Source organism: Podarcis erhardii (genome assembly GCF_964252035.2).
Source record: "Podarcis erhardii genome assembly, chromosome: 2".
Classification (NCBI taxonomy): Eukaryota; Metazoa; Chordata; class Lepidosauria; order Squamata; family Lacertidae; genus Podarcis; species Podarcis erhardii.
Window position 1 is genome coordinate 108500266 of NC_138498.1, and position 24582 is coordinate 108524847.

General features: G+C 50.6%; 1 protein-coding gene across 1 annotated transcript in view; it reads left to right on the forward strand.

Annotated features, from left to right (window-relative positions):
• The window catches only part of GABBR1 (gamma-aminobutyric acid type B receptor subunit 1), a 178369-nt gene that overhangs the window by 105356 nt on the left and 48431 nt on the right, over nt 1-24582 (forward strand). The window contains exons 4-7 of the mRNA XM_081852439.1: nt 3478-3681; nt 4163-4351; nt 7311-7343; nt 21601-21761. Of these exons, the coding sequence (XP_081708565.1) occupies nt 3478-3681; nt 4163-4351; nt 7311-7343; nt 21601-21761 (587 nt within the window). The remainder of the gene's footprint in view (nt 1-3477; nt 3682-4162; nt 4352-7310; nt 7344-21600; nt 21762-24582) is intronic.

Sequence of the window (24582 nt, forward strand, 5' to 3'; positions counted from 1 at the left end):
GGTAATCGCGCCGCATCTTTGCATCAGAATTACTCACTGTCAGATGAGGTCACTCGCTTTGAGTAGGGGCTACGGTCTTGCAGGGAGCCTTGATTTAGTTACTCGCAGCGTGTGAGCAGGCAAATGGCTGCTTGTTGCTGAGCGAGAGCGATTGTGCCATCGAGGTCACCCAGGTTACAGACTGAGAGAGCCGAGGGGGACCCATGGAGGTCCTCCAGCCTGACCCCCTCACTCAACGCAGGATCAACATTGCCAGATGATGCAATTACAACACATGAAAGAGATGGCCACCGTCCTTCTGCTGAAATACCTGCCACAAAGGAGGGTCCACTTCCTCCCAAGGCAGTCTGTCCCATGGTCAAACAAGCCCTACCTTGGGCTTAGCCAGGATTTTTATTAGGGGGGTGGCCTTTTGTTCGGGGGGGGTCAGAACCTCAGTTTGCTATGTATTTTTATTTTTATTGGTGGGGAGACAGCTGCCCCTCCCTGCCGCCCCCATTGGCTACGCCCATGTTGGGAAGTTTCTCTTGGCATTCAGTTGAAATGCAATTTAGTTTCTAGTCCTGCCCTCTGGGGCAACAGAGAACAGCTCTGCTTCATCTTCTTCTGTAATGACACCCCTTCAGATATTTGAAGGTAAGGTAAAGGTAAAGGGACCCCTAACCATTAGGTCCAGTCGCGGACGACTCTGGGGTGGCAGCGCTCATCTCACTTTACTGGCTGAGGGAGCCGGCGTACAGCTTCCGGGTCATGTGGCCAGCATGACTAAGCCGCTTCTGGCGAACCAGAGCAGCGCACAGAAACGCCGTTTACCTTCCCGCCAGAGCGGTACCTATTTATCTTCTTGCACTTTGACGTGCTTTCGAACTGCTAGGTTGGCAGGAGCAACTGGAGCTCACCCTGTCATGGGGATTCAAACCGCCGACCTTCTGGTCAGCAAGCCCTAGACTCTGTGGTTTAGGCCACGGTGCCACCCGCTGCTAATTTAGCAGTCATGGCTTTCCCCACAGCCACCTGGGAGCTGCAATTTGTTAAGGGTGCTGAGAGCTGTCCCTCCCCAATTCCCCTCGTAGAGCTACAATTCCCAGAGTTCCCTGGAAAGTAGAACTAACCATTAAACTTCTCTGTGAGGGTCTCCTAGCAACTCTCAGCAGCTTTTACAAACTGTCCAGGAAGCCACGACTGTTCGAAGTCCCATAATGTCGCTTTCATTGTAAAGTGCCTCCCCTTAATCTCTCATCCAAGCTAAACATACCCAGCTCTTTCAAACATTCCTCTAGTGTGAGCCAGGTTGGGACATCCCTAAGTAGGTGATTTGAATCCAGGACTCCTGGTCTGAATTTTCCATCTTCTCCGCTACCCCACACTAATTCTCTGGTCTCGTGATCTACCCGCTTTCTCCCTTTCCCTAGAAATGCAGTGCTAATGCACTCCCTGTTGCCTCTCCCTTCTTCTGCCTGGAGCATATAGAATAATTTGTTATATTTAGGGGCGTATGCAGATGGCCATTTACGAAGTAGCAACTTGTGGGCATCAATCTATACGGGGAGCCACCATCTGCCTGGAGCCCCCGCCCATGCGCTGAGCTGAGGAGAGCTGTACCGGCTCCTCTGCTTCCCTGGATTCCCTAATTGGTTGCGGAAGTGCGATTAAAAACCCTCTCCAGGTGGGCCGGCAGTATGGCTGATCAGCACCCCAGGTGGCTGCCTACTCACTGAGGAATAGTTATCAACTTGGGAAATGGCTCTCTGTATTCCCTCTGTGCTGGTGCAGTTTGCTTAACCTTTAGAGCATGGAGAGGCAAACTAAGGCCCGGGGGCCGAATCTGGCCCAATCGCCTTCTAAATCCGGCCCACGGACGGTCCAGGAATCAGCATGTTTTTACATGAGTAGAATGTGTGCTTTTATTTAAAATGCACCTCTGGGTTATTTGTGGGGCCTGCCTGGTGTTTTTACATGAGTAGAATGTGTGCTTTTCTTTAAAATGCATCTCTGGGTTATTTGTTGGGCATAGAAATTCGTTAACTTTTTCTCCAAAATATAGTCACAAGGTATGAGGGACAGTGGACCGGCCCCCTGCTAAAAAAGTTTGCTGACCCCTGCTTTAGAGGGTATCTATGTAAAATAACTCGCATTGCATATGGCAGAATTCCTTCACTGAAGACTTCCTTCGCCGTGTAAAGATTTTTGTACTGTACCTGAATTGGCTCCCAAACATTTATTCCAATGGGCTGCTTGAAAATTGCTTAGGGTCTTGGATGATCACTTAACAATGTTTCTGCTTGTTTTAGCAGTTGCAATGTGCTGTACTAGATGCAGCGTACTTTTTAATTGTATTTTAAATGCTTCTTTTATTTCTAGCATGCTGGGCAGCGTTCAGCTCAGCAAACACACAGTGGAACAACTTCCGCTTGGGCAGCTGGACTCCCCTAATCTCTCCTCCTTTCATGTGTGGCCTGTGGCATCCACAGATCTGCTCTGGAGAGTTTGGGGGACCCCCCCCAGGACAGATTTAGAGGGGGACCCATTTTTAAAAATTGTGTTATAGAATCGTAGAATTATAGAGTTGGAAGGGACCCTGAATGTCATCCTAGTCCAGCCTTTCTCAACCTGTGGGTCCCCAGATGTTGTTGAACTACAACTCCCATCACCCGTAGTTAGGAAGGCCAGAGCTCAGGGAGTTGAGCCAGATGATGGGAGTTGTAGTCCAACAACATCTGGGGACCCACAGGTTGAGAACTGCTGTCTAGTCCAGCCCCCTGCAATGTAGGAATCTCAGCTAAAGCATCTATGACAGATGCCCATCCAACCTCTGCTTTAAAATCTCCAAAGAAGGAAGTTCTTATTTTCATTCCATAAGATTCCATAAGGTGGCATATATGAATGAAAACATGTGCTTTCTATTCTCACAACAGCCTTGTGGAGTTTGTTGTTGTTGTTGTTGTTTAGTCATTTAGTCGTGTCCGACTCTTCATGACCCCGTGGACCAGAGCACGCCAGGCACTCCTGTCTTCCACTGCCTCCCGCAGTTTGGTCAGACTCATGCTGGTAGCTTCAAGAACAATGTCCAGCCATCTCGTCCTCTGTCGTCCCCTTCTCCTTGTGCCCTCCATCTTTCCCAACATCAGGGTCTTTTCCAGGGAGTCTTCTCTTCTCATGAGGTGTCCAAAGTATTGGAGCCTCAGCTTCAGGATCTGTCCTCAGGGCTGATTTCCTTAAGAATGGATAAGAATGGAGTTATGTAGGGTCAAAAAATGATAGGCTCCAGGTCACCCGAAAAGCTTTGTGGCTGAACTCAGGCCTCCAAGATCCTAAGCAGTACAGCACACAGACTCTCATGATGCAGGCTGCTTATAAGCCAGTGCTGATCACTGCTTAAAATAAAATAAAATAAAATTGTTCCCTTCTTCTTTTCCCCCTCCTCTACCTTGACTTCCCCCCTTCCCTCCCCCTCTTCTTCTCCCTCTCCCCTCCCAGGTTGCAAACTCATCTTCCCTCCTTGGGATGGCGGCATCCGCTACCGAGGCTTGACTCGCGAACAGGTCCAGAGTGCCCGCTTCCTGCCCTTCGACTACGAGATCGAATACGTGTGCCGGCCCGAGCGCGAGATCGTGGGGCCCAAAGTGCGGAAGTGCCTGTCCAACGGCACCTGGACGGACAGTGAAGTCGAGAGCCGCTGCTGTGAGTCCCATGTGGCAGAGGGGGAAGAGTTGTTATTGTTGTGGGTGAACATATCAGACGACACAGCAATTCTTCAAACAGCTCTTGTTTATTCACAGGCCAGAACAGAACTGAACTGAAGGGTTCAGTCAGCCTGCTTATATAGAGCTCCAGTACAATGTAACTGTAACAATTTTCTAAAACTATCCAATCACTGAACTTCACTTTCGATCCCCTATTTGCATAACTATCTACAGTATCCCCCTGCTGGCCCAGGGTGAGAACTTCAATACATAACAGTTATTGCCATGCACGTCTTTCATAGAATCATAGAATCATAGAGTTGGAAGAGACCACAAGGGCCATCGAGTCCAACCCCCATCGAGTCTTTCCGCTTGCCCCCAGAGCCAGGCCAGGCTGCGGAGAGGGGCTGAACCAAGCTACATACTCTAGTAATTGGGCCGTGCTTCTCAAACGACTGCTTCTTTCCTTTCCCCTGCAGTGCGCACCTGTCCCAAGATGCATCTGAGCCTGGAGAACGGGCAAGTGCATGTCCGGGCGATTGAGCGGGTGCCTGTGGAGGGCACCTGGGTGGAGTATCGCTGCAATCCTGGCTTCCACCTGGTGGGCAGCCCACGTAGCAACTGCACCAAGGTGGGCCGCTGGAGTTCCTCCAAGCCTGTCTGCGAATGTAAGTCACAAAGCAGGACAACAGGTGGAGTGGTGGGATCAGGGCAAATGGATAGATGTCCTGGGTTGGGGGACAACGATGACAATTCCACTCCCCCAATGATGGAACCATAACCCCTAGATTCTCATATTTTTAAAAGTCAAATTCTAGCATTTGTGGAACCTGAAATGTGCAACAAAAAAAGCACAGGTGCTATTATTCCCTCTTTTTCAGTGAGAAGCTGGCCTGCTGCTCCCCTTTCAGTATTTTACCATATTATTTGCTCTATAAGACTCACTTTTTCCCCTCCTAAAAAGTAAGGGGAAATGTGTGTGTGTCTTATGGAGTGAATGCAGGCTGCGCAGCTATCCCAGAAGCCAGAACAGCAAGAAGCATTGCTGCTTTCGCTGCGCAGCGATCCCTCTTGCTGTTCTGGCTTCTGAGATTCAGAATATTTGTTTTCTTGTTTTCCTCCTCCAAAAACTAGGTACGTCTTGTGGTCTGCTGCGTCTTATAGAGCGAAAAATACGGTACTTTACTTTCACGACCAGCACCCCCAGGAAAACTCCTGTGGACACCCATAACTACATTTGGAGCAGAAAGTTCTCACTCAGGGAAAAAGTGTGTGGATCTGTGACTCTAGCAGAAGTTTCCAGGAATTTTTTTAATATATAGTTATAATGGGCTTAGAATTAACACCACAACAGCTATATTTGATACTTTTTTGGTACATGATGCACTCTGGCTCTTGTTCCTCTTCTCTGCTGAGAGAGTAAGGAATGAAATGGTATTTCTATGGGGGGGCGAACACTGTGGAATATAAGGCACTTGCTTGGGAATTTCAAGAAAACTAAAAATCAGTGCAGCTTTTATACTGGTGATTAAAATCAGTGCAGGTTTGATAGGGTCAGGCTGTCATCTTGATTAAAAAGAGTGACCAATTGTAACTAAACATAGACAAGAACCTGCTCCTGGATCTCAGGTATCATCATGCAATATTTGGTTATGGTGTCTTAAGAAATATGCATATGCATACCAAACAAGCAAGCAAGCGACTTTCCAAAATATATAGGAGATGAGTTTCAAGAATGAGGTTATGAGAAACACTTTGGTATGGAAAGAACTGGGGGTGGGGTTCAGGAAAGCCTCTAGCCCCCTGGATTGTGCTAACAAACTGGTGGCCACACAATAGATGGCTGGTGTAAATTTGCACCATTGACAGAGGCTGGAAGTGTATAGCAGGGATGGGAAACTTGTGAGCACCCACGTATTGTTGGACTCCCATCACCTGGAGGGTGGCAGTCTCCCCATTCCTGGGGTACAGAATTCACAGTCTCGTACTCCCATCAGGGTCACCCAAGGAGGTAAGGACAAAGGGGAAGAGCCAGACAAAGAATGAAGAAGGACTCACCACTTTGGCCCATTATAGCCATTCTCTTGGCATCTCTGTCCTGGCAGGGGCATATTGGTTGGCATAATAGGGCTTTTGCCAAGATCCCTTATTATGAGCTTCCTTATATCTTGCCCATCCCACAAAGTGGAATTCACAGAGGCTTGCATAAGAGCCCGCCGTGCAGTTAGTTTAAAAGAGGCAATATAAAATTTGATGGCATCAAATGTCATCAAGTAAAACATTAGTAATGGCGGTAAACCTCTCAAAAATAACAAAGTAAAGAGATCAATCAATTACAGGCCTTCTGGAACAGCCATGTCTCGGACAGACTCTAAAAAGGACAAAGTGTCGGACCCGGATAATTTTTTTCTTTTGAGTACATATTCCATTATCCAGTCCTGTAGGCTCTTGAACCTCACAGGGGAAATGGGTTGTACCCAGTGAAGTTAAGTCGTGACAGGCAAGGCCAGATCAAGCAGGTAAAGTCCAGTCTAGGTCAGCAAAGCCAAGTCACCCCCAGACAGGCTGGATCAAGGCAGGACAAGTTTGGTCAGAAACTCTCTTAGACAGAAAGCAGAGACAATCAGGACCTTGGACAGCTCCAAGCGTCACTGGAGCTCTTCTGTACCAAGCTAAGAGCTAAAACCAACTGAGCACATAATACACTTTCCACAGAGGAAGTCTCCTTATACTGGCCTTCATCTGAGTCGGGGAGTGGGAGAGACAGCTGTGGACTCTGAGGGTGGTGTGGGGCTGTGTTATCTGGCCAGGAGGCTCCTGGAAATTGTACTGATTGTACTGAGGAAGCAGTCTGAATCTCGTGGCCTTAAGTATTCTGCAGCACACTGCAAGGGCCCAGGGTCTGGGGTCATGACATCTATGGAGTGGGGCTGATACCAAAAAGGCCCTGCTCCTGGTGGCTGCTGACTGCGTTTCATACGAAGTGGTACTTGGAGCAAGGCCTCAGATCTTGAACAGAGCATATGGGGGGAGGAGGACCATATGGAAGAAGGTTGTCCTTAACACACCAAAACCAAAACAGCTTCCAAAAATAAGCAGGAACTTCATCCTCAGTCTTAATAATAGACGTTCGCACTTTGGGATTGCAGCTGGGACATGTCTGAATGATCCATTAAAGTAGATTTATATACCAATTAAATCAATTAAGGTTTATGATCCTAGGTATTTTTAATTGTGCTGACAGGATGATAAGAGTTCCCTCAATTCTGCATCATTTAATCTGTCCTTACAAACTTAATTAAAATTTCTATTTTAAAAAAAAAACCCTACCTGCTGTGAAAAAACCACCAGTGGTGGTTCAGACACTCTCCCAGGCCAACTTACCCAGAATGCCTTGCTCTGACAAAGGACCTCTTCCTCAAAGGGAAGCATGGGGTGGGATGGATGCTCTGCATCTCCCCACAAGAACTGGGTTTGTGGGGTAGCCATCAAAAAAGCTCACAGAGGCCCCTGGGGTGAAAATTTGCCATGCCCATTGCCTGAGGCAGTTGCCTCCATTTGCCTAATATTGGGGACAGACCTCTCTTTTGGTTCTGATTGCTTTTTCTACCTTGCTCCCTTCTGTAGTGTGGCGGCCTCCTGTTTACACACCTGGATCAGGTGAGTTGTATTCTGACTGCCCTTCCCCCTTGCTCTCCCACATCTGCAAAGATGTCTCGCCTTCACCCTTCCGCTTTGCCATATCTTGGCCTTGGCTTGTGTGGTTTTCTTTGTGACAAATGGGTGCCTTCGCTTCTTGCAGCTGACCCTAAGGGACCTGATAGTAGACAGAGCTTTGATGCCCCTCCCTGCCCCACTGGGATCCTGAACCCAGTAGTGAGACTCAGGCTGCAAACCTGTACACACGCCTGCCTAGCAGCAAGTCCCACTGAACTCAGCAGACCTTACATTTGAGTAGACGTCTGGAGGAGGGCCCTGCTGCCCTCTCAGTAGAAAGGAAGGTGTGTTAGCATCACGAGGGACTACATACAGATCCCACATCCCTCCCTAATCCCAGGCTGACCTACATCCCCTTGCTGGAATGTCATGCAGCTCAGAGCTCTTCTTGGACCAAGCTAAAGTAGCAGGTTGGTAACGTGGCAGAGATAACAAGCAAGGAGAAGGAATAGGCAAGCGGTTGCTTTAGGGAGAAGATGGGAGTTAAAATGCCGGCTCAGTCTTGTGTCCTTTTGCTAGGGCAGAGAAGGGACTCGCCAGATGTTGCTAGACTACAGCTCCCATCGTTCCTGACCGCCGTCCATGCTTGCTGAGGCTGGTGGGAATTGAAGTCCCACAAAAACTAGAGAGCCACATGTTCCCCATCTCTACACCAGGCTGGCCGCAAGCGCTGTTGCTGCGGTCAAAGTTCGCAGAGGAAAGGAGGCCCAATGGGAGGATCTGTAGACGACTGATTTACCTGCCTTTAAAAATGAATCCACCACATCCATATCAATCTGCTTAAATACTTTCTCTTACCAGTAAAATGGTAAGTGTTAAAAGCTCTTTGTGGGCGATTCCATTAAAGGCTGCGAGCAAGGGCGTGCATTTTCAATGCTCCTCCATGTCAGCAGGGCGAAGCATTCCTTGTACAGTGGTACCTCAGGTTACATACGCTTCAGGTTACATATGCTTCAGGTTACAGACTCCGCTAACCCAGAAATAGTGCTTCAGGTTAAGAACTTTGCTTCAGGATGAGAACAGAAATCGGGCTCCGGCGGTGCTGCGGCAGCGGGAGGCCCCATTAGCTAAGGTGGTGCTTCAGGTTAAGAACAGTTTCAGATTAAGTACGGACCTCCGGAACGAACTAATTACTTAACCCGAGGTACCACTGTATATACAAATACTGTAGATCAAGGAGAAGGCTCAGTGGAAACCTTCCTCCTGATAGGCTAGATTTTCACATGCAGGGAGGTTGAGGTGTGTGAGGGAGAGAAAGGGGAAGAGGCAGTATTCAAATATACTGATACATCACACACAGCCTAAAACAATACGTTTCAGGGAACTCTCCCCACTTTACTCCTTGAGTGCATAAACAAGCCTTTGCAATTTAATAAATGAAAGCTACCACCCGGGTGGCACTGTGGGTTAAACCACTGAGCCTAGGACTTGCCATTCAGAAGGTCGGTAGTTCGAATCCCCGCAACGGGGTGAGCTCCCGTTGCTTGGTCCCTGCTCCTGCCAACCTAGCAGTTCAAAAGCACGTCCAAGTGCAAGTAGATAAATAGGTACCACTCTGGCGGGAAGGTAAATGGCATTTCCGTGCGCTGCTCTGGTTCGCCAGAAGCAGCTTAGTCATGCTGGCCACATGACCCGGAAGCTGTACGCCGGCTCCCTTGGCCAGTAAAGCGAGATGAGCGCCGCAACCCCAGAGTCATCTGCGACTGGCCCTAATGGTCAGGGGTCCCTTTACCTTTACCTTTACCACCCCAAAGGGAAGGCTCTACATAAGATTGCAGTGGCAGATGCTGTTTCTTTCACCATAAGGTAAAGGTAAAGGTACCCCTGCCTGTACGGGCCAGTCTTGCCAGACTCTAAGGTTGTGCGCTCATCTCACTCTAGAGGCCGGAAGCCAGCGCTGTCCGCAGACACTTCCGGGTCACGTGGCCAGCATGACAAGCTGCATCTGGTGAGCCAGCGCAGCACACAGAACGCTGTTTACCTTCCTGCTTGTAAGCGGTCCCTATTTATCTACTTGCACCCGGGGGTGCTTTCGAACTGCTAGGTTGGCATAACTAGCTACAAATAAGAGAGGATTTTGATGCGCACACCTGCACTTTAACAGTCATGGTTTCTCCCCAAAGAATTCTGGGAACTGTAGTTTGTTAAGGGTGCTGAGAGTTGTTAGGAGACCCCCTGTTCCCTTCACAGGGAGCCAGTGTGGTGTAGTGGTTAAGAGCGGTAGACTCGTAATCTGGTGAACCGGGTTCGCGTCTCCACTCCTCCACATGCAGCTGCTGCGTGACCTTGGGCCAGTCACACTTCTCTGAAGTCTCTCAGCTCCACTCACCTCACAGAGTGTTTGTTGTGGGGAGGAAGGAAAAGGAGAATGTGAGCCGCTTTGAGACTCCTTAGGGCAGTGATAAAGCGGGATATCAAATCCAAACTCTTCTTCTTCTTCTCACAGAGCTCCGCAAAGATGAGAGGCTGGTTGTTAAACCACTCTGGGAATTGTAGTTCTGTGAGAAGATGAATAGTACAGATGTGACATGGAACATGAAAAATTGTGGACGTTAACCTCTGAGCACACAAAGAGTGCCTTTCCTTCACAGCTGATTGACCTTGGTTAATCCATAGGTATCTTTACCCTGGCCTGTGATGTTGAAGTTATTTTGTTTTGTGGGGTGCCTGTCTTTGGCTGAATTTATACTGTTCGGTTCCATTCGGAACATTTTTCCTGGTTTTATAATCAAAATAGTTTTACTTTCTTTTAAAAATTGTATATTTTGTCATCGTAACCCACCCTGGGAACCCTATAGTGAAGGGTGGCTTAAACACACAAAACCTAATAAAATAATACTGTAACTAAATCTAGGATACGGGATGGCTTAAGGGTTAGAAAACATGGCACTCATTTTACCTAAGTGTAGACCCCACCTTTCCTCCCCAAGGAGTTCAGGATCAGCCCACTTTATCTTCACAAAAGCTCTGTGAGGTAGATTTGCCTGATCGAGAGTGCCTGGCCCAAGCTCATCCCGTGAAGTCCATGGCTGAGCATCAATTTGAACCCGGCTCCAGTGGCGTAGCGTGGGGGGGTGGAGGGGGGCCAGCCGCACCGGGCGCAACATCTGGGGGGCGCGCTCGCACTCGCAGCTCTTTGTCCCTACCTGGCTCACTCAGGGTTAGGGGGCGCAAATTACTTGCCTTGCCCCGGGTGCTGACAACCCACGCTACGCCACTGCCCGGCTCTCCCTTTTATCGGGACGCGGGTGGCGCTGTGGGTTAAACCACAGAGCCTAGGACTTGCTGATCAGAAGGTCAGTGGTTCGAATCCCCGTGACGGGGTGAGTTACCGTTGCTCAGTCCCTGTTCCTGCCAACCTAGCAGTTCAAAAGCACGTCAAAGTGCAAGTAGATAAAAAGGTACCACTCCGGCGGGAAGGTAAACGGCGTTTCCGTGTGCTGCTCTGGTTCGCCAGAAGCGGCTTAGTCATGCTGCCCACATGACCCGGAAGCTGTCTGCGGACAAACGCCGGCTCCCTCGGCCAATAAAGCGAGATGAGCGCCGCAACCCCAGAGTCGGTCACAACTGGACCTAATGGTCAGGGGTCCCTTTACCTTTTACTCCCTTTTCTCAAGCCAACATCTTAACCGTTCCGCTTTAAAACTATCTCTCATCCATGCATCCGAAAGCACCAGCATCTCTCTTTCAACGTGTGCTTTGAACTTTTCCATAACGTTCTGTCTCCCCTGGTTTTAAGGGCATTTCGGGGGTTTGGCTGCAGAATCAGTTTCATGCTGTGACTCCAGCTGAAAATAGCCTAAAGGGTAAAAAATCTTCCTCTCCCTTTACCCACCCCAGTTTCTGTACCGGCCAGCACTCAGTGTTCCCCATGTATCACTGATGCATCTCAACTGTTGCTTTCAAGGGCAATAGTCCGTTTCTCCCCCCCCCCCATGTGGGGCACACCTGCCCAGAATCCTTGATGATTGGCGGTGCTTAACAGAGCAGCCGCCGTCGCTGATGTGGCCAGACTGTCTCCATCGAGGCCCATCTGCATGCACACTTCGTCTCTCCGTCAAGCCTGAGCCTTCTTGTCACGACGCCACTTCCTCTGTTCTTTCCCTTTGGGTCATTCTTTATGCTGTCAAAAGTCAGATCGGCTCCTTTTCTCCTCTCACCCGTCAGAAGCTCTCTGGTTTTGAGTCTCTTGACACACATTGTTCATGTGCAACCCCCACCCCAAAGTCACCAGGAACTGGTATGGAAGACGCCAGGGTTGCTCTACAGCTTCTCTCTGGGAATCTTCACCCAGGTGGGCTCCAGACAGCAAGCTGCTGTTGTGTATCCTGAGAGGCAGCAGCGTTCAAGGGTCTCAGGCCTAGAGGGAGGCCTTTCTCATTGCCTAATAATAATAATAATATATAAAAATATATTATTTATATCCCCCGCCCATCTGGCTGGGTTTCCCTAGCCACTCTGGGCAGCTTCCAACTGAATATTTAAAACAATACAGCGTCACACATTAAAAACTTCCCTAAACAGGGCCGCCTTCAGTTGTCTTTTAAAAGTAAAATTCAGTGGTACCTCGGGTTAAGTACTTAATTCGTTCCAGAGGTCCGTTCTTAACCTGAAACTGTTCTTAACCTGAAGCACCACTTTAGCTAATGGGGCCTCCTGCTGCCGCCGCGCCACCGACACGATTTCTGTTCTCATCCTGAAGCAAAGTTCTTAACCCGAGGTAATATTTCTGGGTTAGCGGAGTCTGTAACCTGAAGCGTCTGTAACCTGAAGCATATGTAATCTGAGGTACCACTGTAGTTGTTTATTGCCTTGACATATGCTGGGAAGGCGTTCCACAGGGCAGGTGCCACTACCGAGAAGGCCCTCTGCCTGGTTCCCTGTAACTTGGCTTCTCGCAGTGAGGGAACCGCCAGAAGGCCCTCGGCGCTGGACCTCAGTGTCCGGGTTGAATGATGGGGGTGGAGACGCTCCTTCAGGTATACTGGACTGAGGCCGTTTAGGTCAGCACCAACACTTTGAATTGTGCTCGGAAATGTACTTATTTGAACCTGAGACCTTTTGCATGCAAAGCTTTTGCTGTTTCACTGAGCTGTGGCCTGTTCCTGATTGGTCACCATTTGGCAGCACCTTCACAAGGGTTTTATGCCTGACATCCACATGCAGACGTGCCCACTGGCCCTAAGGGCAATGAATCACCTCAGGTCAGTGAACCAGTGGCTGGAAATGGCAGGACAAGGGAGTGTGCTCTTGTGGGCTTCCCACAGGCATCTGGATGGCCATTGAGAGAACAGACTGCTGGACTTGATGGCCCTTTGGCTTCATCCAGGAGTCTCTTTTTAGGTTATATCGTTAGCTCAGTTGGTTAGAGCAGTGTTCCCCAACCTTGGGCCTCCAGCTGTTTTTGGACTACAATTCCCATCATCCTTGACCACTGGTCTTGCTAGCGAGGGATGATGGGAGTTGTAGTCCAAAAACACCTGGAGGCCCAAGGTTGGGGAACACTGGGTTAGAGCATGGTGCTGATAACGTCAAGGCCGTGAGCCAACTGTGTACAGTGGTACCTCGGGTTACAGATGCTTCAGGTTACAGACGCTTCAGGTTACAGACTCTGCTAACCCAGAAATAGTACCTTGGGTTAAGAACTTTGCTTCAGGATGAGAACAGAAATTGTGCTCTGGCAGCGCAGCAGCAGCGGGAGGCCCCATTAGCTAAAGTGGTGCTTCAGGTTAAGAACAGTTTCAGGTTAAGAGCGGACCTCCAGAACGAATTAAGTTCTTAACCCGAGGTACCACTGTATTCCTGCATTGCAGGGCGTTGGACTAGATGATCATTGTGTGTGTGGGGGGGGGTCCTTTCCAACTCTATGGTTCTTATATGTTCTTAATCCTTAACTTATCCCTCAAACAGTGGTAGGCTGATCCAGTAGGGATATGGGGCACTGCCCTAATAGCTTCAATCTGGCCTTGGCCAGCCTGACCTGCCTGCCTCCTAACTTCCCACAGCATTGCAGGGGGTGGACAAGAGCGCCCTTGTGGTCCCTTCCAACTCTATGATTCTATGATTTTGTTCCAGGGAATGACAGCACTGCCTGTCAGCTTCCTCCTCCTTAGAAATCAACAGGAAGGAGGTGAATAAGTCGGCTCCACCTCGCATTGGCTCTAGTGCCACCTACTGGCTGGTTCCCTGCTTTCTGCCCTACCAGTCCCAATGGGCACTAGCCAACACTGCCATCGGAGTCCGTGTTAGATTTACGAGTCAAGGTTCTTTGAGTCGGGGCAATCTTTTACCTGCTCCCCTCCAACCCTGCTGCTCCCTGCCGTTCAGACAGGCTTTGAACCTGAGGTCTTTGGGGTGTTGTCCATGAGATCAAAATTAGGCTGGTTTCTCTTCAGATCATATAAATCTTTTGCCTTTCACAATCCCATTTTCAAGGCGTGTGGGTGTCTGCGTTTGCGACCCTTCTAGCTCTGAGGATCCACATGGAATGTTAATAATAATAATAATAATAATAATAATAATAATAATAATAATAATTTATTTATACCCCGCCCATCTGGCTGGGCTTCCCCAGCCACTCTGGGTGGCTTCCAACAAAAGATTAAAATACAATAATGCATCAAACATTAAAAGCTTCCCTAAACAGGGCTGCCTTCAGATGTTTTCTAAAAGTCTAGTAGTAGTTGTTCTCTTTGACATCTGGTGGGAGGGTGTTCCACAGGGTGGGTGCCACTACCGAGAAGGCCCTCTACCTGGCTCCCTATAACTAGGCTTCTCGCAGTGAGGGAACTGCCAAAAGGCCCTCGGTGCTGTACCTCAGTGTCTGGGCTGAACGATGGGGGTGGAGACGCTCCTTCAGATATACTGGACTGAGGCCATTTAGGGCTTTAAAGCACCAAGACTTTGAATTGTGCTCAGAAACATACTGGGAGCCAATGTTGGTCTTTCAAGACCGGTGTTATGTGGTCTCGGTGGCCACTCCCAGTCACCAGTCTAGCTGCCGCATTCTGGATTAGTTGTAGTTTCTGGGTCACCTTCAAAGGTAGCCCCACGTAGAGCGCATTGCAGTAGTCCATGTTCTGGGAAATGTCTCTTAAGATGCACACCACCATCAGCCTCGTGATGCCAGATATGGAAACCTGAGCAGGAATGTGTACAAAATAGAAAGTTTTCTAAGAAGGGAAAAGATCAGGGGGTGGGGAAGCTTGAGCCTGTTTTTCCCCCTAGAAGCTCTGATGCAGTGCGTTGGCTAAAAGAAAGCATGCAGGCACTGGAAGATCACTGGAAGCTGTCTGATATTGAATTGGACCATTGCTCCATCTAGCTCACCCATGACTTTCCAGGGTTTCATGCAGAAGTCTTACCCAACCCAAGAATGCCAGGGACTGAACATGGGACCCTAAGCCCTCAAAGCGGGTGATCTACCAGCTGAAATGCATCTCTTCCCCTGCCTGCAGTTGGTAATATTCTCTTCTCTACAAAGATCAGGACCAGTACCCATATGTTAAACTGGAGAGCCAGTGTGGTGTAGTGGTTAAGAGCGGTGGACTCGTAATCTGGTGAACCGGGTTCGCTTCCCTGCTCCTCCACATGCAGCTGCTGGGTGACCTTGGGCCAGTCACACTTCTCTGAAGTCTCTCAGCCCCACTCACCTCACAGAGTGTTTGTTGTGGGGGAGGAAGGGAGAGGAGAATGTGAGCCGCTTTGAGACTCCTTAAAGGGAGTGAAAGGCGGGATATCAAATCCAAACTCTTCTTCTTCTCAGTCATGGCCATTAGGGTGCATACCCTGCTCGCTTCCTCCATATATCAGAGATGGGTTTTGGGCTACAGAGACCTGGGTTTGAAAGCCAACTCAACCATGACGCTCAAGGGACATGGCCTGGCAGCATACAGGCAGCAGGTGCAAGCTTTCAAGCTCTGGAGAAATGTGCCAGCGATAGTCTGCCCCCACCAGCAGCCTAGCCACCATCTGGACTGGTGCACAAGTGTTAGCCTCCAGACCAGGCCCAAGCATTGCAATAACTGAGCCTTGAGGTTATTAATGCATGAAACTGTATACATTCCAGCTGGAGCGCAGATTTTTATATATATATATACATGCTATGGGAAGGCTGTTTTTGGAAACGTCATTTTCACATCAAACGTGCTTTGGTTTCACAGCCTTTTCCTTCAGGAGCCAGCTTCCCTAGTGGTTGGGCTCCCCATCAGCAGCTAATGCATTCAAACAAACGCCGCCAGGTAGATGCATCAGCTTCTCTTACCTGCAGTACTGTCCCTCTTATTGTGAGATGGGACTTCTCAAGGAGCTACAAGAAGGACATGGGTAGGGGATGATTCTAGGTGTCTAATAATAATAATAATAATAATAATAATAATAATAATAATAATTTATTATTTATACCCCGCTCATCTGGCTGGGCCTCCCCAGCCACTCTGGGCGGCTTTCATAGAAACCAAAAATACAGTAAAATATCACACGTTAAAAACTTCCCTGAACAGGGCTGCCTTAAGATGTCTTCTGAATGTCAGGTAGTTGTTTATCACTTTGACATCTGCTGGAAGGGCGTTCCACAGGGCGGGCGCCACTACCGAGAAGGCCCTCTGCCTGGTTCCCTGTAGCTTTGCTTCTCGCAATGAGGGAACCGCCAGAAGGCCCTCGGCGCTGGACCTCAGCATCCGGGCAGAACGATGGGGGTGGAGACGCTCCTTCAGGTATACTGGACCGAGGCCGTCTTGTCCCCCTTCCCACACGGTTATCACGTGTGTGGCTTGCCTAGGCCAAAAAACAGCAAAATGACCTCTTCCTTCCCGGCCAGAATGTGTCCATCCATTTAGGTAATGACATCAGATTACTGAATACCAAGCAATGAGGTAACCACCTTGTTTTTCATGGGCTGTTTGTCTCTCTTTTGGCATCCGTCCTTTGGGGTTTTAAAGACCACCACAGACCCATGTGACTGCCTCTCTCTGAAAATTCGTCATCCTCTGCCAGGGATGAGTAAGCACTATGTTGTTTTATATCACTTTTAAAATTCATTGTATTGTATTTAAAAGCATTCCTAACCTGCATGATATTTTATATATCTAAAATAAATAAATAAATCCCTAAGTGGTGTACAAAAATAACATAAAAAAACAGTAAAACAGCATACTAAAAGCAGTAAACCGTCGGTATGAAAACAGATAAAAACCAGGGGCAGGAATTCGGAAACAAGAGATTCTTGTGGGTCAGGGAAATTCTAGGCAAATGAAGAAAATGTCTTCACAAGACATCGGAAGCCACTGGATCAATGCTATTTCACATATGGCAGAGGGATAGGGCATTCCATGGTGCAAGAGCTATGGTGCAAAAGGCCCATTTGGGGTCACCGGCCTCGTATTCTGTTGGGTGGGGTCCCATGAATAAAAGTTCCCCAGATGATCTAAGTCAGTCGTCCTCAGCTTCTTGAGATCTACGACCCACCTTTGGCACAAAGATGTGTTTGGGTACCCACTTCATATTTTCTTTACCATATATTCATATGGTGGCAATAGTGCTGATGTAACTTACCTTATGTAAGGCTGTATCCCAGTCATGCCATCTGACCCAGCAGCTGAAGATCTAAGTGATTGCACAGGTCTTTATAGAGGGGCAAGCGGCCTGCCAAGTGACCTACTTGTTGGGCTTTTGAAAGGCTCTAATTTTTTTGCCCAGAGGTGGTGATGGCAGACCATAGCTTTGGGCCCATAGATGCGCTTTAAAAGTTAAGTATTTTGGACGCGGGTGGCGCTGTGGTCTAAACCACAGAGCCTAGGGCTTGCCAATCAGAAGGTCGGAGGTTCGAATCCCCGCGACGGGGTGAGCTCCTGTTGCTCGGTCCCTGCTCCTGCCAACCTAGCAGTTCGAAAGCACATCAAAGTGCAAGTAAATAAATAGGTACCGCTCTGGTGGGAAGGTAAACGGCGTTTCCGTGCACTGCTCTGGTTTGCCAGAAGTGACTTAGTCATGCTGGCCACATGACCTGGAAGCTGTCTGCGGACAAATGCTGGCTCCCTTGACCTATAGAGCAAGATGAGTGTGCAACCCCAGAATCGTCCACAACTGGACCTAACAATCAGGGGTACCTTTACCTTTATTTTGGAGATGGCACTTAAAACTTTCTTCTAGGCCCTAAAATAAATATGGGAGGCCCCTGTATGTCTCCCTCCAGCTATGTTAAGAGTCAGTCCATTATGTTCTTCTGGGTGCATGTGGGTAAAGCAAGGCCCCTTGTCCCTCTGGGAAGATGTCCTATTCCTAACTCTGGGAGGACACCCCAAACCCCTGGTTTCCTTGAAAGATTAGTAGGGTTCAGGGCAACCTGCACCAACTTGGCTACCTCCAGATGTTTTGAAATGCAGTTTCCAAAGACTGGGGCTGATGGGAGTTGTAGTCCAAAAGAGCCAGGGAAGGGTGAGGAGGGAAGGCTAGCTTAGGGCAGGCGTAGCTAATGAGGTGCCCTCTGGTGGTTTGTGGACTACAATTCCATTCATTCCTGACCGTTGGCTATGCTGCCTCTGATGGGAGTTGTAGTTCAGCAACACCAGGCGGGCGCCACGTTGGTTATCCCTAGACCCTGATGGGTGAGAACAGGGAGATTTGGAGAACCAAGAATTGCTCTTTTCTGCTTCCACTTCCCCTCCCTCCCCCCTCCCTGTTTTCTTCTGTGCGTGCCCTTTCCTCTCCCCGAGACTCCGTTTCCCCGCCAGGGGTGAACCCCAGCGAGCGGCTGGTGAAAGTACATTGATCTGCAGGGAAGCTCTTTATTCCTTTCTTTGCTTCCGTTCCTTTCCCAGCCACCTCCGCATGTCTCCGTGCCAGGAAAATGTCAGCAGCCAGCAGGGAGGGGAGCTGGTGACATACACCACCTCCTCCCCGTTCCCCAAAGCTGGGAAAAGAGCCGAGGACTTCACAGTGCGCGCGCGCGCCCCTCCACCAGTACCACCAAACACACACACACACACACACACACACACACACGTGTACCACCATCGTTGTATCATCTGGGCTCCCCTTCCACTGAATCTAGGAATCCTGACCCCCCAGTGTCTCTATTCTAAACCAGAAAACTGTTCTCTCCCCCCGCCCGCCCCACACACAGCAGGAAAGGGAACAGATCTGATGCAGTTCAAAGCAACTGCTTTTAGCTTGTTTTCACATCAGGTCCCCACCACCACCACTTTATCTGTTGCTGAACTAATATATAGAAAGAGTTTCTTCTGGTCAGCTGGAAGTTGAGAAGCATGATGCACCCCTTAGATGGAGCTCCGTCTGCATGTGGGGCGGGGATCCCTTTGCTCCCCACACCCTGCCCCGATGGCTGTGAACCCCTGTCCTTCATTCAGCTGCTCCTTGTGTCCTCCGCACCTCTCAGACTGCGCCTCTGCTTCTCCCTCGGTATCAACTGTTTTGATCGATCCCATCTGCCTTTTCTCCTCTGCCTCCTCCCCTGCCCCCCCATCTCTGTACATCTCCTCCACAAAGCTTCTCCCATCTCCTCTCTTCCCTGCTCTCTCTGCTTTGCCTCAAGACGATCCGTTTATTCAGCATTTGTCCTCGTTTGCTTGCGCCCAGTTTACGCAGAGGTTAGATTACGGGCACTTCCAGGCTTTCGCTTGTTTTGGGGTGGGATCCAGTCGCATGTCAACAAGTTCAGGTTGCACAACTACGGGAACTCTTGTGCAAAAATAGGTAAATGAAATGAAACCCTGATTCCCGAGAAGATCGGACTCTTGTGATAAGGCAAGTGGAGTGACATTTGCTTGGATGCAATGTCGTCGTCCAGCCTCCGGACAAACAAATCAGAGTGAACGCTCATTAAATAGCCAGTGTGTCATCTAATCTCCTTGCAAACAATGCCCAACAGCTTGTCCGTCCGGAAATGCCTTACTGTACATCCAGGCTTCACTGAGCATTAGTTCAGATCTGTTTGTGGGGCAGTTATGTGACAATGAGCGTTTCTCCTGATTTGCTTGCGTCCATTTAATTTCTGTGTCTTCCTGTTAGACATTTGCTCACTCCACACTTTTCAGTGAATTTCCCCATCACTTTCCCAAACTACAAAAAAACTCCCAATTCTTCTTTTTAAAAAAAAAAAAAAAAAAGTGGACTTGTTAGGGCAACAAAGCCCTTCCATCCACGTTGATAGCGCAAACCTAAAGTTCTGAGATGTGAGTGACTTCCTCCAGAAATAGATAGGTAGCCGTGTTGGTCTGCCATAGTCAAAACAAAATAAAAAAATTCCTTCCAGTAGCACCTTAAAGACCAACTAAGTTAGTTCTAGGTATGAGCTTTCTGAAGATGTATCTGAAAAAGTGTGCATGCACACGAAAGTTAGTTCTAGGTATGAGCTTTCTGAAGAGTAAGTTAGTTCTAGGTATGAGCTTTCTGAAGATGTATCTGAAAAAGTGTGCATGCACACGAAAGCTCATACCTAGAACTAACTTAGTTGGTCTTTAAGGTGCTACTGGAAGGAATTTTTTTATTTTGTTTTTCCTCCAGAAAAACAGGGAGAGTCTGGAGGCACCTTTCACCAGCTTCTTCTTCAACCCTCCTTCATCCTTGACCTCATCGCTGTGTTTCCTCTCTCTGAATCTCTGCATCCCTGTCAGTTTCCCTCCCTCCCTGCAGCAGCCCAGCTCTCAACCCCAGGTCCATCTTTCCCTGTCTCGTCTACTCCCTTTCTGCCCGGCTTGGCCACCAGCTGCTTTTCCACCCCTTCAATCCATCTCTCCCTCCCTCATCTCTGCCCTCACCATCTTTCTCCTCCATACTTTAGACCTGTGCCACCTCCTTCCACAAACCTCCATGCATCTTCCCTTCACTGACTCTTTACGCCAGCCTCTTCTCCATCCCCTCAACACAGGCATGTGGGACACTTGTGGCTCTCCAGAGGTTGTCGGTTTCCAGCTCCCATCAGCTCCACCCAGCATGGTCAGTGTTCATGGGAGCTGGGCCCTAGCAAGACCTGGAGCTAGCCTGAGGTCCTTCTAGTCTTCCTCTTTTTAGTATACACGCCCTCTCTCTGATCATCCATCCACTTCTCTCTTTCTCCAGCTGCCTCTTTCTCTCCATCTTCCCCTGACTTTTCATTCCTTGGGCCTCCGTTGCCTCTTCACTCTGAGTCTCCATTCAAGCATCTTTCCTTACCAGCCAGATTCTCCCTGCCTCCTTCCCTTTCTCTCCATCCTATTCTCACTTCTCCACAATCTCCTAGCGCTCCTCCACCACGTGCTCTTGCTCCATCCCCCATCACTACAGGCCATTTCCCCTTCCTCCCCGCCCCAACTCTTTGCCCCTCATTCCCATCCACCCCTCTTTGATTTCTATTCTGATCCTTTCTCCATTTCCAATCTATACCTCTCAGCGCCTCTAGCCACCCACCCCTCTTCCTCCACCCATCCCTGGATGTCTTCTGCTCCTCCATCTCTTCCCCGCAGCCAGACACGCACACCTGTGCTCCCCGCTTCCTTCACCTGACTTCCCCATCCCTCCATCACCCTGCCACTTTCCCTGCTCTCCACCAGCGCCCCGTCCTTCCTTTCCTGTTTCTCTCCATCATCCCAAGTTGTTTCCGTATCCCCCTTCCTCCACCCCTCTCTCTTCTCCATCACCCCCATCTTTCCCCACACCTCCTCCTGTGGGTCCCCCCTTCCCCTCTCCTTCCTCCACCGCCTCCTCGGCCTCTACCTCCCTCGCCTCGCTTGCCCTGGTCCCCACCCCTTTGCGCCGGGACGTGGCGCCGCGGTGGGCTCTCATCGCAACCCCCTTCCCCAGCCCCGGAGTAACGCCGGCTCCGCGCTGACATCAGCCCCCTCCCTCCCTCTCTCCCTCCCCCTCCCCTCCCCGCTCTCCCTCCTCCTCCTCCTCCTCCTCCTCCCTCCTCCTCCCCCTCCCCCCTCGGCTGGCTCGCTCGCCCGCCCGCCCGCCCGCCCGCTCGCTCACTGCAGCACCGACGCCGGGCAGCGCCATGGAGGAGCCGGCTCTGGCGCCCTCGCCGCCGCCGCACAGTGCAGCCAGCGCCGCCGCCGCGCGCCCTCGCCGCCAGCGCCGCCGCCGCCCCTGACCTCCGGCCGGCCGCACACCATGGCCTGGCCCGGCCCGCGCCCCGCCGGGGGTGCCCAGGCGGCCTTGCTGGTGCTCACGGGCTGGCTCTTGCTCTCTCCCCCGCTGGGCGCAGGCAAGAAGAGGCTGCACATCGGCGCGCTCTTCCCCATGACCGGCGGGTGGCCCGGGGGCCAAGCCTGCCTGCCCTCGGCCCAGATGGCCCTCGACGACGTCAACAGCCGTAGGGACATCCTGCCCGACTACGAGCTGCGCCTCGACCACCGCGACAGCGAGGTGAGACGACGTTGCGACCCGTCCCAGCCTTACCCCACCCTCCCAAGCGCCCCCGCCCGTTCAGGGGCGACACGTGGGCATCGCTGCGGGGATGAGCGGCTCTGGAGGTTGGGGGACGGGGGACGACGACATCCCATGACACTGGACGGGCAGGATGGGGGGCATCGGCAGGGGTTGGTGGTGCACCTCCTGGTGCAAGTGCAGCGAAGTGAGCCCTGGGTGGATGGACTCACAGGAGTAATTGAGGTGCTGGGGCTGGTCTGCATCCCTGGAGAAGGGATGGATGAAAAGACCTTGAAAGTAGGAAGCAGATGTGTGGGAAGGTATCAAGACAGCCAGTCAGCACCCCATGAGAGCTGGGAGGTGAGGGGCAAGGGAACTGGCCAAGGCCGGAGGGATGCAAGCTTGAACGGGGCAGTGCCACGGATGGTCCCCTTCTGCCCCCTCACCTTTCATGTGGGGCCAGAGCACCTCCTTTGGACAGAGAACCTTGCGGTCCCATCTGCTGCCAAGAGAGGAAGGCAGAGAGGGCTGGGGGGAAACTGGGCATGGGGAGGTTTGGTGGGCTCCAATCGGAAAAGGGGTGTTGGGAGAGATGTGCCACAGAGATATATTGGGGCTTTGGGAGAGATGCAAGCCAGAGTTGCAAAGTGGGGTGATTGGCCCAACATGGCAGCAGCAGCAGTCAAGGTGAAAAGGGAGGCAGGAAGTCTGCAAAGGGAAGCAGCAGTCTCAGCAGTGCATGCAGTGGGAGAAGAGTCCTGGGGGCCGCGATCTGACGTGGAGCTGGTGGGAAGTGGGGGGGGGGGCTTCCAGGGACGTTGATGCGAGGTGGGTTGCACGAGAGGAAGATTCGCGTTGAGACTTACCAGGTGACCCACTGATGGTGTGGACAGAAGGAGGCATAGGGAGATGTGCTCCCTCCCGCCCCATGCTTTTTTCCTTGCAGGACCTCGCTTCTGTCAAGGGAATGGAGGGATCAGCATGCAGGGATGGTGCTACTGTTTGTGGCTATGGGAAGAGCAGCATTAGATCTGTGGGTGTCAATGGAGTCCTGTGTGCCAGGGCTACAGAAGGAATCCTCTCTGTGTGTTGGTTTCCCCTCTTGCAATATGGACCAGGCTGTGGGTGATGACTACTTTGGTGGTCTCTAAGGGGAAGACTGTCTCTTGGATTGGGATCCAAATGAGAGGTCCTAGGGGTGGGAGATGGGATGATGTGGCACCAAGGTGGGTGGTCGCCGGTGCCAGTGCGGATCGGTTTCCTGGGGTAGAGATTGCAGGAGGGCAAGTGGTCCATTTGAGAAGGAGCACCAGGAGCTGCCTTATTCCGAGTCAGACTATTGGTTCCTCTGACTCAGTGCTGTTTGCACTGTCTGGCAGCATCTCTCCAGGGTTTCAGGCAGGGGACGTTCCCAGGGATGGGACCACCTGCAACCTTCTGCCTGTCAAGCAGAAGCTCTTCCGCTGAGCCGCAGCCCAGGTGAAGCTCACCTGCACTTGGCTCTCCGTTGCCTCTTCCTAGAGCCGTGAGCTTGATTAAAGCTTGTTTCTGGGATTGCTGACCTCTGTTAAGAGTACTCTTCTTTAACCTTGGGTCTCCATACATTGCTGGACTACAACTCCCATCATTCCTACCACTGGCTAAGTGGGCTGGGGATAATGGGAGTTGCAGTCCAACTATATCCCCAGCCAATTTACCCAGTGGTGGGAATGGGGATCCAAGGTTAGAAATTGAAGAGAATTCAACAAGGAGTTATGGCGGCAGGAGGTGGAGGGCGGTGGAAGAATCCTAGCATTTGTTTAACCCTGTCAGTTCTTTCTTTCCTAGAGGTACCTTTTGAGCCAAAGTCATAAATGAATTTTCCCGCTCCAGGATGTGTGTGTGTGTGTGTGTCACAGCCAGTATGAGACAGAATTAAGAGGGGTGTGCAAAGCTAGAAGGCACTGCATGCATCCTCAAGAGGCAAACTGTCCAAGGCAGGACTTCTAACTTGGCCCAGGTCTTGCCTGAACTGGGAACCTGTCCCAGGGTCTCCCCCTGAGCTGCCAGTACAGTTGCAGGCATATCTGGGCCTCGAGCTCAGCCTTCTCAGGCATGCTGCCCTCTCCCTCTCTAACTGCTTTACTGTATATTTGCATATACGTTGTTCTAGGTCTGTGTCCTGCGCAAGTGGGACTTAGCCATTTAGGTACGAATGCAATGGAACGGCAACCAAAGGTTCTGTCCAATTTGATTCCACAGGCAAACAGCATGTGGTTTGTACAGCCACATTTTGCCATGTGCTCTCTCTTTCTCTCCCATCCCCCCCTTTTTTGGGGGGGTGTTTTGTTTTCTTTCCCTGCGCATTCATGCCTCTGTGTACTCATTCACTCTGCCTGTTGTGCGTTTGTGCCCGCCGTGTGTTTACAGGAACATCGGAAGCGTCCTCGTTCTGAGTCAGACCATTTCTCTTGCCGAGCTCAGTACCATCTATGCTGGCTCTCAGGGGCTCTCCAGAGTTTCCAACAGGGGACAAAAACACTGACTGGCAGCTGCTCTTCAGGGTTTCAGACAGGGAGCCGTTTGTAGTCTTACCTGGAGGCGCCAGGGATTGAACCTGCGACCTCCTGCTTGCAAAGCAAAATGCTCTCCTGCTGAGCCACGGCCCCTTTCTCAAAGGGGCCAGTGTTCCCCCTCTAATGTACCTTGTGCCATTCTTCAGGTGCCAATCCTGTCTGGTTTCCAATACGTGCATTCGTACCTGTTGGCAGTTCACCCATGGTCCTAAACACCCACCCAGCTCTTCACACTTCTGTCTTCTATGTTCAGTGACTTTCAG